At 42.9% G+C, this 18,682-nt stretch overlaps 1 protein-coding gene across 5 annotated transcripts in view; it reads right to left on the reverse strand.

Annotated features, from left to right (window-relative positions):
* optc (opticin) overlaps positions 1–18,459 on the reverse strand; it is a 32,437-nt gene extending 13,978 nt beyond the window's left edge. The window contains exons 1-5 of one of the 5 annotated variants that reach the window (XM_045691508.1): positions 18,441–18,459; positions 12,103–12,286; positions 10,544–10,764; positions 10,139–10,310; positions 8,544–8,702 (exon numbers count right to left, since the gene is read on the reverse strand). In XM_045691508.1, coding sequence (XP_045547464.1) covers positions 8,544–8,702; positions 10,139–10,310; positions 10,544–10,756 — 544 coding nt within the window. In that variant the 5' untranslated portion in view covers positions 10,757–10,764; positions 12,103–12,286; positions 18,441–18,459. Of the gene's footprint in view, positions 1–8,543; positions 8,703–10,138; positions 10,311–10,543; positions 10,765–12,102; positions 12,336–18,440 lie in introns of those variants that run through there. The other 4 variants (XM_014131829.2, XM_014131828.2, XM_014131830.2 and 1 more) reach the window with 4 other exon arrangements.
* Positions 18,460–18,682: the final 223 nt, after the last annotated feature.

The raw sequence follows: 18,682 nt of genomic DNA on the forward strand, positions 1-18,682 counted from the left end.
GTTGTTGTCCTGTTGGAAGGTGAACCTTCGTCCCAGTCTGAGGTCCTGAGCACTCTGGAGAAGGTTTTCATCAAGGATCTCTCTGTACTTTCTGATCTGCTCTGTTCACCTTTCCCTCGATCCTGACTAGTCTCACAGACCCTGCCATTGAAAAACATCCCCACAGCATGATGCTTCCACCACCATGCTTCACCTTAGGGATGGTGCCAGTTTTCCTCCACACGTAACGCTTGGCATACAGGCCAAAGAGTTCAATCTTGGATTCATCAGACCAGAGAATCTTGTTTCTCATTGTCTGAGAGTCCTTAATGTTCCTTTTGGCAAACTCCAAGGGGGCTGTCATGTACCTTTTACTGAGGAGTGGCTTCCATCTGGCCACTACCATAAAGGCCTGATTGGTGGAGTGCTGCAGACGTTGTCTTCTGGAAGGTTCTCCCATCTCCACAGAGGAACTCTGGAGCTCTGCCAGAGTGACCATCGGGTTCTTGGTCACCTCCCTGACCAAGGCCCTTCTAAGGCCCTTCTCCCCGATTTCTCAGTTTGGCCTGGTGGGTAGCTCTGGGTAGAGTCTTGGTGGTTCCTAACATCTTCCATTTAAGAATGACGGATGCCACTGTGTTCTTGGGGACCTTCAATGCTGAAGAAATGTTGTTGTACCCTTCCCCAGATCTGTGCCACTACAGAATCCTGTCTCGGATCTCTAATGACAATTCCTTCCACCTCATGGCTTGGTTTTTGCTCTGACATGCACTGTCAACTGTGGGACTTTATATAGACAGCTGTGTGCCTTTCCAAATCATGTCCAATTAATTAAATTAAAAGGAAGTTGTAGAAACATTTCAAGGATGATCAATGGAAACAGGATGCACCTGTGCTCAACTTATTTCGAGTCTCATGTCAGGGGGTCTGAATACTTATGTAGATAAATTATTTCTGTTTTTATTTGTAATAAATCTGTTTGCGCTTTGTCATTATGGGGTATTGTGTGTAGATTAATGAGGTAAACAATTTATTTAATTTTGTTTTAGTATTAGGCTGTCACGTAACACAATTTTGAAAAAGGGAAGGGGTCTGAATACTTTCCGAATGCACTGTACATAAAAAAAGATCTAAATTAAGTAGCAAAATTATCCTTGGTATGACCTTCCTAAAACAATTCCATATAGCTAAGTATAACCCCCCCCCCCCCCCTTAGACTGTAATGGGTTAATTTTACAGAAAGTGTCCCTCTCAAAAGAAAATGCATCAATGTCTCCGCCACCACTACTGACCACATCGTAAACTATAGCATGCACTGTGTCAAAGGTGCACTGGGTAGAGACGGATTCCTGCTCTTTCAAATCTAAATCAAACTTTGTGCCATCCTTTAGAAATGTGCCCGAAGTGCCATACTTGTGTCCAAACTTACTAGTAGCATCAGTGCAAAGGGTGAGCTTATTCAAAGCATCCTCCAGATGTTGCATTGAAACCTGTTATGCCTCCAAAACCTTGTACATTCAGAATATTGGACCTGGTCACTTGTCAACCTGTCACCCACCAAGTTTTGGCAAAACAACCTTGACAACTTGTGATGCTTTTACTGAAATAACACTCATGGTAGTGATAAAATCCATACAAACCTCCCTAACAGCATCTGTGTAACAGCTTCAGCCTCGTCTATCCTTCCTTGTACAGCCTGTCTCTCTCCTCCCTGAGGCGCTCACACTCCTTTTCCAGGTTCCTCCTACCACCAAGTTCCCTAACTCCTCTACAACAGAGTCTGTCTCCCGAGCACTTTCCAACACAGCGACACTGTCATCTTCATCACAATCTCCTACAAAAAAAGTATATCCTGACTCTAGCATCTTTTAGGAAGATGAAACACTCTCTTATCAAAATCCCCCTGTTTCATTCCAGCTAAACGTTTCCTGTTTGCTTTCATTCAATGTAGACATCAATCCACTGATAAATCGCGGAGAGTTACTGTCATCAGCAATGTAAGGCCCAAGATCAAAGTTCTGCTGCAGCACAACTTATTGCATGACTGACTGTGGGACAGTCACCCGAGCCCGGTTCCTTATCTCCAGCATAATGCCATTAGTCAACTGGTCAACACCAAACTTGCATGACCCTTAAATAGACAAATAAAACTCAATTGCAAAATCCTGACTTCCCCTACCGTCCATACTACAACTGCTGCTGTGTCTCCTCCTCCCCACAGGCCGAAGTGACAATTATCCCTGGCAGTGCATTAGTTTAGCTGGGCACATTGAGCACCTCATTGGCTAAAATACAGACAATCAGATCATAAAAGCCAGTGCTATAGACATGTAAACACAGACAACCCACTACTCTCTTCAAACACACACCTGGCAGTTATTTGGGGAAAATGTTAAACAAAATATAGCTGTGAGCAGCAAGGACCAGGGTCCACAGGATGACAGAAAGGACACAAGAAGTGTAGGATAACAAAACAAGCACTCTATCATGTATGAACTATCTTCTAATATGTACAATCAGTGAAAGCATTACTATGTGTACCTGTCTATACCACAAGGATGACGCAAGTGAAGTTTAGTCTAGTGCTGTAGGTTGATTATTTTTGAATGCAGCAGGTAATCATTCTTAAAGTCAATACCATACGCTACCTGGGACGGTAGCGTCCCACCTGGCCAACATCCAGTGAAATTGCAGAGTGCGAAATTCAAAAATACTCAATTCAAATATTTAACATTCTTAAAGATATGTGTTATACATCGAATTAAAGCTTAACTTCTAGTTAATCCAGCCGCCGTGTCAGATTTCAAAAGGGCTTTACGGCGAAAGCAAACCATGCGATTATCTGAGGACAGCGCCCCGCATACAATGATATAGAATGATGCACTGAGTTTAAATACAATCTGGAATGAATCTGACTTATGGTTCATCGGTATTGGAAAACATACCCAATTGTCATACTTAAGTAAAAGTAAAGATACCTTAATAGAAAAGGACTCAAGTAAAAGTGAAAGTCATCCAGTAAAATACTATTTCAGTAAAAGTCTAAAAGTTTTTGGTTTTAAATATACTTAAGTTTCAAAACTAAATGCAATTGCTAAAATACACTTAAGTATCAAAAGTAAAAGTATAAATCATTTCAAATTCCATATATTAAGCAAACCAGACAGAACTATTTTATAACAAAAAAAGAATTATGGGTAGCCAGGGGCACACTCCATCCCTCAGACATTAATATACTAATGAAGCATTTGTGTTTAGTGAGTGCGCCGGATCAGAGGCAATAGGGACGACCAGTGTTGTTCTCTTGATAAGTGTGTGAATTTGACCATTTTCCTGTCCTGCCAAGCATTCAAAATGTAACGACTACTTTTGGGTGTCAGTAAAAAGTGCATTATTTTCTTTAGAAATGTAGTGAAGCAAAAGTAAAAGTTGTCAAAAACATAAATAGTCAAGTAAAGTACACATACCACAAAAAACTACTTAAGTAGTACTTTAAAGTATTTTTACTTAGGTACTTTACACCACTGTGGTTCATGAAGAGAAGATGATTGCATATGGTTTTGAGCATTAGCATTACACATGCAAAGAATGAGTTGTTAATAGTTTCCTTGTTATTTTTGTTCTTGTTATCAATACCAAATTCAGTATGGTCCATCTTTTACATGGAAAAAATATTGGAGATAATATACGAGAATTACTTGAAACAAATAAACGTTCTGAAACATCAAAGATACCAGGCCTGGTCTTCATAACACATTTTGAAAAGACGTTTGATAAAGTATGACTATAATTGATATATAAATGTCTGAATTACTTTAATTTTGGTGAATCTCTTCTGCATTGGGTTAAAGTTATGTACAGCAACCCCATATGTAAAATAGTAAAATAGTAAAAAATTGTAAAATAGTTACTTCTCAGAAAGTATTGAGCTTTTAAGAGGAGTAAAACAGGGCTGTCCATTGTCTCCATATCTATTTATAATGATCATTGAAATGCTAGCTATTAAAATTAGATCCAGCAACAACATCAAGGGGTTAGAAATCCAGGGATAAAAGTGTCAATGTATGCTGATGACTCAAGTTTTTTTTAAAGTCTGCAATCTGGATCCCTGCAGTCTCATTGAAGATTTTGATCACTTTTCTAGCCTCTCTGGACTAAAACCCAATTATACCGTATTAAGTGTTTACACTACCTTGTGGTTTACCAATAAAATGGGCGTATGGTGAAGTAGACATATTTGGTATTCACATCTCAAAAAATATTTATTAATTTACCACAATCAATATCAATAAAAAGTTTGCAAAAATTGATACGATTCTGCAACCATGCAGAGGTATTTACTTGTCTATTTGTTGAAAAATCACATTGATTAACTCTTTGGTCTGATCAGAGTTTACTTACTTACTAACGGCGCTGCCTACTCCAGACGACTAGTTTTTTAAATCATATGAGCAAAAAATATTTCATTTTATTTGGAATCCTAAGCCAGACAAAATTAAACGTGCCTAATTATATGATGAATATGAATTTGGGAGACAAAAATTATTAAATATTAAAGATTTAAACATGTCACTAAAAGCTTCACTCATTCCTAACCCAAAATGGTTCTCCAGTAGATTATGAAGAAAGGCTCATTCTTTTTGCCTTTATACAGACTTCTCATTTCCGACAAATTGAAAATAAAATTTTGTTTAAAGTTTCGCCCTTTCTTAATAAACAAGTCATACAAAGCTGGTTACAATTTCCACACAGTCCCGTGTGGCTCAGTTGGTAGAGCATGGTGTTTGCAACGCCAGGTTTGTGGGTTCAATTCCCACGGGGGACCAGTACGGGGGAAAAAAATGTATGAAATGTATGCATTCACTACTGTAAGTCGTGCTGGATAAGAGCGTCTACTAAAATGTAAATTTCAGTTTTATCATCCAGAAATGTTATGGTTAAACTCAAATACTGATTAATAAAAAAAACATTCTTTATGTAAAAAAGTAAAACAATTGTCTTATGTTAATTAATTAAATTACGAATAGAAACGGTGGAGTTATGTCACATCTGCAGCAATCGGAAATATATGGGAATGTCCGCTCAATCCAAACTTACAAACAACTGATTGCAGCAATACCACAAAAATAGAGGAGGCAAGTGGAAAAGGGAGAGGTAGGGTACTTGTTTGCCTGCCATATATTAAAGATACAAATTGGCTGAAAGGAATTGGCATAAATAGAAAAATATACCAGTTTAATTTGAGGACAAAATGTTGACAGCTGAGCCTAACAGGTTGCAAAATAAATGGGAAAAGATTTTCGATTACCGATTCCATAGCACATGGTTTATGAACTGGTACAAAAACAACACTTGATTCAAAACTTTGAGTTTTTCAATTTAAATTATTATATAAAATTCTTGCAACCAACAGAATGCCATATATATGGGGCATACAACAATCTCAGGTGTGTAGAATCAGAATCACAAGATAATTTATTCTGGTATTTACTCTATGTAGCTTGTTTCTGATCACAGGTTCAGTAATGGTTCAAAAACAACAACATGCACTTAAAATTAACCTTACAAATAGCAGTTTTGGGTGATTTGGAAAACCAAAGTCAGTCAAAAAAATAATATAATAATACTCTTAGGAAAGGTTTTCATCTTTAGCTCATAATCTGTGATTAGAAAGGTAAAAATATTATGTAAAACATCACAGCACAATTGAAAAATATATGGCACATGGAAATCAAACGAGGGTGGTCTATGGTGATAGGTGGGTGGGCTGAGAGTGAGTGGCTGAGGGTTGGGATTAAAGATGTTATGATTGGTAATGCATTATTGTTATGTGACTGCTTTATATTAAAGTACCATGTATGTAAAATGTAAATGTAATATGTAATATGTAAAATGTATATTTAAAATATATGTACACTACCGGTCAAAAGTTTTAGAACACCTACTCATTCAAGGATTTTCTTTATTTTACTATTTTCTACATTGTATGACATACCACACTTCAAGTGCAGTCACAAAAACCATCAAGCGCTATGATGAAACTGGCTCTCATGAGGACCACCACAGGAATGGAATACCCAGAGTTACCTCTACTGCATAGGATAAGTTCATTCGAGTTACCTGCCTCAGAAATTGCAGCCCAAATAAATGCTTCAAACAGTTCAAGTAACAGACACATCTCAACATTAACTGTTCAGAGGAGACTGCGTGAAACAGGCCTTTGTGGTTGAATTGCTGCAAAGAAACCACTACTAAAGGACACCAATAAGAAAAAGAGACTTGCTTGGGCCAAGAAACACGAGCAATGGACATTAGACCGGTGGAAATTTGTCCTATTGTCTGGAGTCCAAATTGGAGGTTTTTGGTTCCAAACGCCATGTCTTTGTGAGATGCGGTGTGGGTGAACGGATGATCTCCGCATGTGTATTTCCCACCATAAAGCATGGAGGAGGAGGGGTGATGGTGTGGGAGTGCTTTGCTGGTGACACTGTCTGTGATTTATTTAGAATTTAAGGCACACTTAACCAGCATGGCTACCACAGAATTCTGCATCAATATGCCATCCCATCTGGTTTGGGCTTAGTGGGACTATCATTTGTTTTTCAACAGGGCAATCACCCAAAACACCTCCAGGCTGTGTAAGGGATATTTTACCAAGAAGGAGAGTGATGGAGTTCTGCATCAGAAGACCTGCCCTCCACAATCCCCTGATCTCAGCCAAATTGAGATGGTTTGGGATGAATCGGACCGCAGAATGAAGGAAAAAGCAGCCAACAAGTGCTCAGCATATGTGGGAAATCCTTCAAGACTGTTGGAAAAGCATTCCAGGTGAAGCTGGCTGAGAGAATGCCAAGAATGTGCAAAGCTGTCATCAAGGCAAAGGGTGGCTATTTGAAGATTCTCAAATATAAAATATATTTTGATTTGTTTAACACATTTTTGTTTTTATTCAAAGTAAACTGCCTGCTACTCAGGCCCAGAAGCTAGGATATGCATATAATTGGTAGATTTGGATAGAAAACACTCTAAAGTTTCTAAAACTGTTAACATAATATCTGTGAGTATAACAGAACTTATTTGTCAGGCAAAACCCCGAGGACAAACCATCCAGGATTTTTTTTTTTGAGTTCACCGTATTTTCAATTGGTTTTCTATGGGAATCTAGATTTCTGAGGCACCTGCTTGCAGTTCCTATGGCTTCCACTAGATGTCAACAGTCTTTAGAAATTGGTTGATGTTTTTCTTTTGAGTAATGAAGAAGTAGCCCTTTCCTTTTTGGGTGTGGAGCCAAGTGGACTGTTTTGTTTGGGGCGCGCGACCTGTAGCTCGCTCCACTTTCATTTTATCCACTATTGAACACAGTATATTCCGTCTTAAATTTTATTGATTATTTACGTTTTAAAATACCTAAAGTTGGATTAGGAAAGTTGTTTGAAATTTTTGGACAAAGTTTACAGGTAATTTATTAGATCATTTGTAGTCATGTTGGGCGAGTTGGTGCTTTCTGAATCAAACGCGCCAAATAAATGGACATTTTGGGGATATAACGATGGAATTTATCAAACAAAAGGACCATTTGTGATGTTTATGGGACATTTTGGAGTGCCAACAGAAGAAGATCTTCAAAGGTAAGGCATGAATTGTATCGTTTCTGAGTTTTGTGTCACGCCTGGCGGGTTGAAATATGATTGTCATGTGTTTGTATGGTGGGGTGCTGTCCTCAGATGATCGCATGGTTTGCTTTCGCCGTAAAGCCTTTTTGAAATCTGACATGGTGGCTGGATTAACAAGAAGTTAAGCTTTATTTTGGTGTATTGCACTTGTGATTGTATGAAAGTTAAATATTTCTAATAATTTAATTTGAATTTCGCGCTCTGCAATTTCACCGGAAATTCTGCTAGCGGAACGTCCAGCTGTAACAGGTTTTAAAGGGGCAGTGTTGTATTTTGAGACTGTCTTCAATAAGCTAAGCAGCCAATAGGGAGAGGGTAGCATAATGTGTCTGATTCTCTGTGATAATGGTATGGGAATAATAATGAGTTTTATTTTGTAAAGTGGTTTCTTGCATCAAACAACACAACATTTTCAGTCACTGCCATGAAGGACAAGTGGATAAACAGGTTATTGTCAAGTCGTGCATGTTTTTTTCAAAGGTATCATGGATTGTAGGCCTACATTGAACACCACACCTTTACTGCTACTGTAGGCTGAATGATAGAATAGCTATTTCTATGTTCAAATGTTATGAGATGCATTTTTATCCATTGTTTTTTATGGTAGGCCACTCTGGTAGGTCTACATTATGATTAAATAGCCGCAGCAGCCCGTGTAATCACCCTCACTACTTGCAGGGTGAGGTGAACTACTGTTTCACACAGAGAAGGGGGTGAGGTGAACATATACTGTATTGTCAGTTATTATTATTTTGGCCCTATCTAGCCCCATTATTATTGGTCTCTAAAGGGGGGAATTATGTTTTGCAGCCAGTAGTGTGTGTGTACGCCTGTGTGTGTGTGTGCATGCCTCTGTGCCTGTGTGTGTGCGTGTGCCTGCATATATCTTACTGAGGTTGATGAAGTCAGTGTTCTTGACGTGTCTGATACTGTTGAAGCGTCCATAGAAGTGTGTGGTATCTTTAGGCAGTGGAGGAATCTGCTCCAGGTTAGCATCATCACAATACACACTTCCACTGATGCACACACACAGCAAACATGTAGGCATACCTGCACAGAGACAGAGAGAACATTACACACACACACTCCCACTGGTAAGCATGCATGACTGTAAGTCACTTTGGACAGACAGGGCCTGTTTGGCCCTGTCCGGGGGTATCATCGGATGGGGCCACAGTGTCTTCTGATCCCTCCTGTCTCAGCCTCCAGTATTTATGCTGCAGTAGTTTATGTGTTGGGGGGCTAGGGTCAGTCTGTTACATCTGGAGTATTTCTCTTGTCTTATCCGGTGTCCTGTGTGTATTTAAATATGCTCTCTCTAATTCTCTCTTTCTCTCTTTCTGTCTTTCTCTCGGAGGACCTGAGCCCTAGGACCATGCCTCAGGACTACCTGGTATGATGACTCCTTGCTGTCCCCAGTCCACCTGGCCGTGCTGCTGCTCCAGTTTCAACTGTTCTGCCTGCGGCTATGGAACCCTGACCTGTTCACCGGACGTGCTTGTTGCACCCTCGACAACTACTATGATTATTATTATTTGACCATGCTGGTCATTTATGAACATTTTAACATTTTAACATTTTGACCATGTTCTGTTTTAATATCCACCCTGCACAGCCAGAAGAGGACTGGCCACCCCTCATAGCCTGGTTCCTCTCTAGGTTTCTTCCTAGGTTTTTGGCCTTTCTAGGGAGTTTTTCCTAGGGAGTTTTTCCTAGCCACCGTGCTTCTTTCACATGCTTTGCTTGCTGTTTGGGGTTTTAGGCTGGGTTTCTGTACAGCACTTTGAGAATATCAGCTGATGTACGAAGGGCTATATAAAAATAAATTTGATTTGATTGATTTGATTTGATTAATATTATTTATAAATATTATTAATACTATTACTACCCATATTATTACACTCTTGCTCTTTTGCACCCCAGTATCTTTACTTGCACATCATCATCTGCACATCTATCACTCCGGGGATGTTGTTCACCCCTAGGGCCTATTTATTGCCTACCTCCCTACTCTTCTACATTTGCACACACTGTAAATAGATTTTTCGATTTTTCTTTCCTTTTGTGTACATTTGTTTATGTGTACACACTCTGTGTTGTAGTTTTTGTCGCACTGCTTTGCTTTATCTTGGCCAGGTCACAGTTGTAAATGAGAACGTGTTCTCAACTGGCCTACCTGGTTAAATAAAGGTTAAATAAAAAAATAAAAAAATAAAAATTAAGGTGTCTGCTTAGTGGCATACTATTATTATTATTATTATTATACACACAGCAGACATGTAGGCATACCTGCACAGGTAGAGATTACATTTTGTGCATGCACACACACACACGCGCTCACGCACGCACACACACACACACGCGCTCACGCATGCACACACACACGCGCTCACACACACACACACACACACACACACACACACACACACACACACACACACACACACACACACACACACACACACACACACACACGTGCGGCTCACCCAGGCCAGTGTCGGGTCCAAACAGGCCTGGTCCTTTGAAGTCCAGAGTTACTGGAGCCAGGGGAGGGGTCGGCCTGGGGGACAGTGTCATCTCCTCCTCATACTCAGGAGGGGGCATGTTGGCTGGGGGAGGGGTCTCAGGAGCAGGGGGGGCCACTGTCCCCACCTCGATCTGCTCTCACAGAGAAGAGTACGTTAGTAGATTGACCAATTCACCTCTCTCAACCACTCTCTCTCGTTTCCCTTCTTCCACTACCATCATTCCTTTCCTCTCACACCCATTCCTATCGCCCATATTGTCCACTCTTACTTTTCTTCTCTCTTTATCTTGCCTCTCCTCTCTTGTTCCTTCCTCTTCTTTCTCACCCTCTGCTAGTCTCTCCTCTCTCCTCCTCTCCTTCTCACCTCTTGGTCTAGGTCTTCATAGTCATAGTTTTCTCCATTGAGGTCCAAGTTTTCCCAGTCTGTCTCTCCATTCATATCAAAGTCAACCAGGTCATATGGCTGTTCGTCTGGCTCCGCCCCCCCCTGAGGGGCACACACACTGGGGCAGGGGCCTAGTAGAGTCAAGGCAAAGGCCACAACCACACACAGCACCACCATTCTCAGGCTACACATGGAACTACCTGTGATAAGAGATTGTCAGTCAAAGGGTTAAATTCAGTAGGCTCTGGTTAGTGTTAATGCTAGCATCTAAAATCCACCAAATCGTCTTACGAAATCCACCAAATCGATCTTACAGCACTTGGTTTCAATTCATATCACAACCGTATCACCTCTTAGTATGATCAGTTGTGATAAAGTGAATATTGTATATGAATTCTGTATGGTTGCAATCTGTGACAGTAACCTGGTAGATTTTTTGGTTAGTAAACCCCATCTTCATTGTAATTGATCAATATTTTACAGGCTCTTCTATTTTGTTTTTAACAAGGGCATTAGTCCAATGTTTGCATGACTTCTACGGTCCACCTCTCCCTACCACCTCCGGCCTGTCTAGCCTAAGTACAGCTGGAGATGTCTTTGTTCACACACACGCACACACAGACACAGATGCACACAACTCCAGATGTCCACTGTCTCAGACACAACCACCTCCAAGGGCAAATCAAATGCAACTGAATATTTCAAACGATGTACAGTCTTAGGTCAGATCTCCACATTTCCCTGTTCTCCTAATATGACCCTGTATGTTTTGGTGTTTGTTTCTGCACCTCAGATCTGACCTCAGATCAGACCTAAGGTTGCCCAGGGGTCACATCTAGGATCCCTGTTGCTTTGGAACCAAGGGAGTATTGTTGAGTTGTTGGTAAGAATGCAGATGGAATGTTTGCTCTGAAAGCAGACATGAGTGTGTGAGTCTGGCCTTGGGTTTGTCTGGTGCCAACAGAACTTAACAGGGAGAGGTGGACCCTAGAGGTCATGCAAACATTGGACTAATGCCCTTGTTTAAAACAAAATAGAAGAGCCTGTAAATACACAACAGGATTATGCACCAGATGTTATATTATTTGATGACCAATAAGGTCTATTGAATAGAATATTGAGATGACTGATATTATCAACAAACTGAGTGCAAATACTGTACTAGTCAAGCCACAGCTACTGAAACAGCAGGAATGAGTTTCAAGGGATGTCAATTGAATGACTTAAACATGTGCATAAATAGGAATTACATTGTACGTAATGAGTCAGCAAAATCACAATAACGTTGTTGCCAATCAGAGAAATATCCAAATCACACTCTGGGACATGACACTAACAAAAGTGGAATTACATCACTTTATGAACATGTGTATCGATTGACATCACCAGCTTATTGTATTAGTCCCTTAATAAAACCAAACCCCATTGGCCCATTGAGTCATTCTCTAGTGACAGTGGGGTTTAGCAGCACAAGAGTATGCTTAGAGAGAAAATCAATTTCCAAATACACTGTGTAGTAGTCATGAAATAGAACTTACCAGTGTCAGGAGTTACCTAATCCCCTTTTTATCCTCTCTCTTCTCCTGTTTTCTCCTTTAGAGTGCTGTTCTAGCAGGGTTAACTAATCCCCCTCTCCTCGTCTCTCCTCTATTGTCCTCTCCTTTAGAGTGCTGGTCTAGCAGGGTTAGCCAGTGGAGGAATGGACCCCTGTTGTCCAGTTGGCTGGTGAGGGACGTGGCCAAAATAATGGGTCATTATTAGGAGAGGAACATGGGAGGGGGGAGAAAAGAGTGCTTTTGAGGGAAGGCAAGGTCATTTAGGTCAACATGTACTCAGCTGTTACTAATCCCCCCCCACCCCCACACACACACATACACACGCTCACACATGCACACATTCCTACTTCTCCCAGATCCCTCCTCTAGTCTTTTTGAAGGCCTGATTACTCTAGCTGACAGACCAATATAATGTTCGAATAACACAAGGACTATATGGTTTATATGAAAAATTCCAGAACAATCAAAAACATTCACCTTCTATCCAGCTTTGTCCAATTTACGTCAACAAAGAAGGCACCATATGGGAGTTAAGGTTAGGGTTAGAGTTTTGATAGGATTCTTGGACTAACTTTGCAATAGGAGATGCTCTACCTTGGCTGGAATCGGCTGGGATCTAACCTGGAACTCCACATCCAAGCCTTTTCACCAGTTACAGTGCCTTCAGAAAGTATTCACACCCCTTGACTTTTTCAACATTTGGTTGTGTTACAGCCTGAATTTAAAATTGATGAAATTAATATTTTGTGCAACTGCCTTACACACAATAACCCATAATGTCAAAGTGCAATTATGTTTTTATAAACTTTTACAAATTAATAAAAATTGAAAAGCTGAAATGTCTTGAGTCAATAAGTATCGAACCCCTTTGTTATGACAAGCCTAAATCATTTCAGGAGTAAAAATGACCTTAACAAGTCACACAATAAGTTGCATGGCCAAACTCTGTGTGCAAAAATAGTGTTAAACATGATTTTTGAACGACTACCTCATCTTTGTACCCCACACATACAATTATCTGTGAGGTCCCTCAGTCGAACAGTGAATTTCAAACACAGATTCAAGACCAGGGAGGTTTTCCAAGGCCTCGCAAAGGGCACATAAATGGGTAAAAATGGAAAAGCAGACAGTGGATATCCATTTGAGCATGGTGAAGTTATTAATTACACTTTGGATGGTGTATCAATACACCAAGTCACTACAAAGACACAGGCGTCCTTCCTAACTCAGTTACCCTCGAGGAAGGAAACCGCTCAGTGATTTCACCACGAGGCCAATGGTGACTTCAAAACCGTTACAGAGTTGAATGGCTGTGATAGGAGAAAACTGAGGATGGATCAACAAGATTGTAGTTACTCCACAATACTAATATAAATGACAGAGTGAAAAGAAGGAAGCCCGTACAGAATAAAAAATATTCCAAAACATGAATCCTGTTTGCAATAAGGCAATAAAGTAAAACTGCAAACAAATTGGCAAAGAAATTACCTTTATGTCCAGAATACAAAGCGTTAGGTTTGGGGAAAATCCAACACAACACATCAGTGAGTACCACTCTTCATATTTCCAAGCATGGTTGTGGCTGCATCATGTTATGGGTATACTTGTCATCAGCAAGGACTAGGGAGTTTTTCAGGATGAAAAAAATGGAATAGAGTTAAGCACAGGCAAACTCCTAGAGGAAAACTTGGTTCAGTCTGCTTTCCAACAGACACTGGCAAACAAATTCACCTTTCAGCAGGACATAAAACAAAATGGCAAATATGCACTGAAGTTGCTTACGAAGACAACATTGAATGCTCCTGAGTAGCCTAGTTACAGTTTTGAGTCAAATCGACTTGAAAATTGATGGCAAGACTAGAAAATGACTGTCTACCAACTTGACGGAGTTCGAATAATTTTTTAAATAATAGTGTGTACAATCCAGGTGTGCAAAGCTCTTAGAGAAAGCCTCAAAACTGTAATTGCTGCCAAAGGTCATTCTAAAGTATTGATTCAGGGGTGTAAATAATTATGTAAATTAGATATGTATGTATTTCATTTTCAGTAAATTTGCTAACATTTCAAAAAATATGTTTTCATACATTTTTTTATTTAGGCTGTAACACAACAAAATGTGGAGTAAGTCAAGGGGTATGAGTACTTTCTGAAGGCACTGTATAGATATTGTCCAGTGGATAATTGTCACGACTTCCGCTGAAGTCGGTCCCTCTCCGTGTTCGGGCGGCATTCGGCGGTCAACGTCACCGGCCTTCTAGCCATCGCCGATCCACTTTTAATTTTCCATTTGTTTTGTCTTTGTCTTACACACCTGGTTTCAATGCCCCAATTACCTGTTCATTATTTAACCCTCTGTTCCCCCATGTTTGTTTGTGAGTGATTGTTTCTATGTAGGAAAGTTCGTTATTGTGGGCTCTGTTTTTGTATTGCATTTATTATATGTTGTGTAAAATACGGTTATTTACTCATATCTGCTGTCCTGCGCCTGACTCCTATACACCAGCTACACACAGACTTTCTTACAGAATCACTCACCTGAAAGAATGGAGTCAGCAGGAGCAGACGCCCTCCCTTCAGAGATAGAGGAGTGCGTCCAGCAGCATGCGACCATATTGCAACATCTGGGCACCACCATGGATCGCGTGCTGCAGAAGATGGATTGTTGGGAGAGAGGAGGAGGTCATCCAGCGCCTCCACCAGCCCCACTACAGCACGTCCCACTGTCCACCCCTCCTTCACCCGGTTCCAGCGGGATCTGGCTCGCGCTCCCGAGGGAGTACGATGGGACGGCTGCCGGATGCCAGGGGTTCCAACTCCAGCTTGAGCTCTACCTGGCGACTGTCCACTCCTTCGGGATGTGATAGCATGTTGCCCTCGTCTCCTGCCTCTCAGGCAAAGCCCTGGAGTGGGCCAACGCCGTATGGAGTGAGGGAGACGCGGCGTTGGACCATTACGCAGGTGAACAACTGTGCCACCTAATGCAGGGGACGAGGAGCGCGCAGGATTTTGCATTGGACTTCCGGACCCTGGCTGCCAGCGCGGAATGGAACGACAGGGCCCTGATTGATCACTACCGGTGCAGTCTGCGCGAGGACGTCGGCTGAGGCGGACAGGGCTTTTGGTCACCTGAAGGCTCTGTTTACCTCTGTTCCCGTGCTGGCTCATCCGGATCCCTCTTTGGCGTTCATAGTGGAGGTGGACACGACCAAGGCTGGGATAGGAGCCGTGCTCTCTCAGCGCTCGGGCACGCCACCAAAGCTTCACCCCTGTGCTTTCTTTTCGAAGAAGCTCAGCCCGGCGGAGCGAAATGATGATGTGGGGGACCGGGAGCTGTTGGCTGTTGTCAAGGCTCTGAAGGCGTGGAGACATTGGCTTGAGCGGGCTAAACACCCTTTTCTCATCTGGATGGACCACTGCAATCTGGAGTACATCCGGGCAGCGAGGAGACTGAACCCTCGCCAGGCAAGGTGGGCCATGTGCTTTACCCATTTTGTTTTCACTCTGTCCTACAGACCAGGTTCCCAGAACACTAAGGCAGACGCACTGTCCCGGATGTATGACACAGAGGAGCGGTCCATGGATCACACTCCCATACTTCCGGCCTCTTGCCTGGTGGCACCGGTGGTATGGGAGTTGGACGCGGACATAGAGCGGGCGTTACGCACAGAGCCCACTCCCCCCAGTGTCCAGCTGGGTGCCTGTACTTTCCGTCTGCTGTCTGCGATCGTTTGATCTATTGGGCCCACACGTCACCCTCCTCTGGTCACCCTGGCATCGGTCGGACGGTGCATTGCCTTAGTGGGAAGTATTGGTGGTCCACCTTGGCCAAGGATGTGAGGGTTTATGTTTCCTCCTGCTCGGTGTGCGCCCAGTGCAAGGCTCCCAGGCACCTGCCCAGAGGGAAGTTACAACCCCTACCCGGTCCACAACGGCCGTGGTCGCACCTGTTGGTGGACTTCCTGACAGATCTTCCTCCATCACAGGGCAACACCACGATCCTGGTCGTTGTGGATCGGTTCTCTAAGTCCTGCCATCTCCTCCCTTTGCCCGGTCTCCCTACGGCCCTACAGACTGTGGAGGCCCTGTTCACTCATGTCTTCTAGCACTATGGGGTGCCTGAGGATATAGTCTCTGATCGGGGTCCTCAGTTCACGTCCAGGGTCTGGAGAGCGTTCATGAAATGTCTGGGGGTCTCGGTCAGCCTCACCTCAGGTTTTCACCCCGAGAGTAACGGGCAGGTGGAAAGAGTAAATCAGGATGTGGGTAGGTTTCTGCGGTCATATTGCCAGGACCGGCCGGGGGAGTGGGCGGTGTTCATCTCCTGGGCAGAGATGGCCCAAAACTCACTCCGCCACTCCTCCACTAACCTCTCTCCTTTCCAGCGCGTACTGGGGTATCAGCCGGTTCTGGCACCGTGGCATCAGAGCTAGATCGAAGCTCCTGCGGTGGACGAATGGTTTAAGCGCTAGGAGGAGACCTGGGACGCCGCCCATGTGCACCTGCAACGGGCCGTGAGGCGGCAGAAAGCGAGCACCGACCGCCACCGCAGTGAGGCCCCAGTGTTCGCACCGGGGGACCGGGTCTGGCTCTCGACTCAAAACCTGCCCCTCCGCCTGTCCTGCCGGAAGCTGGGTCCGCAGTTTGTGGGGCCATTCAAAGTCCTGAGGAGACTGAACGAGGTTTGCTACAGGTTACAGCTTCCCCCAGATTACCGTATTAATCCCTCGTTCCATGTGTCTCTCCTCAGGCCGGTGGTGGCTTGTCCACTCCAGGAGTGTGAGGTGCGGGAGGTTCCTCCGCCCCCTCGATGCTGTTTGAGCCATCCTGGACTCGAGGCGTCAGGCGAGGGGCCTTCAGTACCTCGTTGAGTGGGAGAGGTACGGTCCGGAGGAGAGATGCTGGGTGCCGGTGGAGGACATCTTGGACCCTTCGTTGCTGCGGGAGTTCCACCGTCTCCATCCGAATCGCCCTGCGCCTCGTCCCCCGGGTCGTCCCTGAGGTCGGTGTCGGTGTGCGGCTGGAGCCGTCAAGGGGGGGTACTGTCACGACTTCCGCTGAAGTCGGTCCCTCTCCTTGTTCAGGTGGCGTTCGGCGGTCGACGTCACCGGCCTTCTAGCCATCGCCGATCCACTTTTCATTTTCCATTTGTTTTGTCTTTGTCTTACACACCTGGTTTCAATCCCCCAATTACCTGTTCATTATTTAACCCTCTGTTCCCCCATGTTTGTTTGTGAGTGATTGTTTCTATGAAGGAAGGTTCGTTATTGTGGGCTCTGTTTTTGTATTGCATTTATTATATGTTGTGTAAAAAACTGTTATTTACTCATATCTGCTGTCCTGCACCGGACTCCTATACACCAGCTACACACAGACTTCCTTACAATGGCCAGGGCGTGACAGGGGGTGTTTTGGGTGGTTTGTCTATGTTTTCTATTTCTATGTTTTGTTCTAGTATTCTATTTCTATGTTGGAGGTTTTTTGAGATGATCTCCAATTAGAGGCAGCTGGTTCACGTTGTCTCTAATTGGAGATCATATTTATGTTGGGGTTTTTTCTAGTGTGTTTGTGGGCAGTTGTATTCTGTTTAGTTGTGTTCTGTGTAGTCTTCAGTACCTGACAGAACTGTTAGCTGATCGTTTTCTCTTTGTTATTTTCTTTAGTGTTCTGAGTTTAATAAACAGTAATTATGAGCACTCAACACGCTGCGCCTTGGTCCCCTCTATACGACAGCCGTTACACAGACAGGCAGTGACACAGACAGGTTCTTCGTGCTATGTTGAAACAGCAGACCCAGGGAGGAGGAAGAAAGAGTGAAGGCACACAGCAAACGTTTTTGTTCATTTTTACTTGTTTTCACTTACACACACACACACTTTTCCACTTTTCCCGAACATCACATATGTAGTATAAATATGTAGGGGTGTGCACAATGAAAATGTTTCTTTACAGAAAATGAGCCAAGGCCAATGAGTCTCAAGTTGAAAAAATAATTCATTGTATCATTTTTTCTTTTAGTAAACATTGAAAATGGGTGCCACAGACCCGAACACCACCCAAAGATTAAGTCCCAAATCCATTCAACTAAATGACAGTATGACAGACACTATGATGTGTGATTTGATTCATTCTATCAACTTCAGGTTGTTTTCAACCCACTTCATTTAGCTTTCTGTCTCAGTTTCTGCTTCACAACACCTTTCAATTACTCTTTGCGTTCCATGTTTTGGCTGCCGTAACTCGCAAAACACTACCTCTGCATTCCCACAAAATCCCATTAGGATTACCATAAAATTGGAATTACTTACGAATCCAGCACTCACCTGTCACATTGATTGCTTGAGAATATTCCAGTTATTCCTCATGATATTTCCGGCGGACTCGAGTTCTAAGAGAGAAATTGTGTGTGGTGCATGCATGCGTGCATGTGTGAGTGCGTACGTGTGTGTGTTTGGCTGGATTAGCCAAAGAATGAACTCAGCCCCCTGGCAGCAAAGAAAGCTGGGAACAAAGTAGAATATAAATAGGCCAATATGGCATTATGATTAGAGGGAGATTGAGAGAG

The sequence above is a fragment of the Salmo salar genome, chromosome ssa12 (assembly GCF_905237065.1).
Source record: "Salmo salar chromosome ssa12, Ssal_v3.1, whole genome shotgun sequence".
NCBI classification, from domain to species: domain Eukaryota; kingdom Metazoa; phylum Chordata; class Actinopteri; order Salmoniformes; family Salmonidae; genus Salmo; species Salmo salar.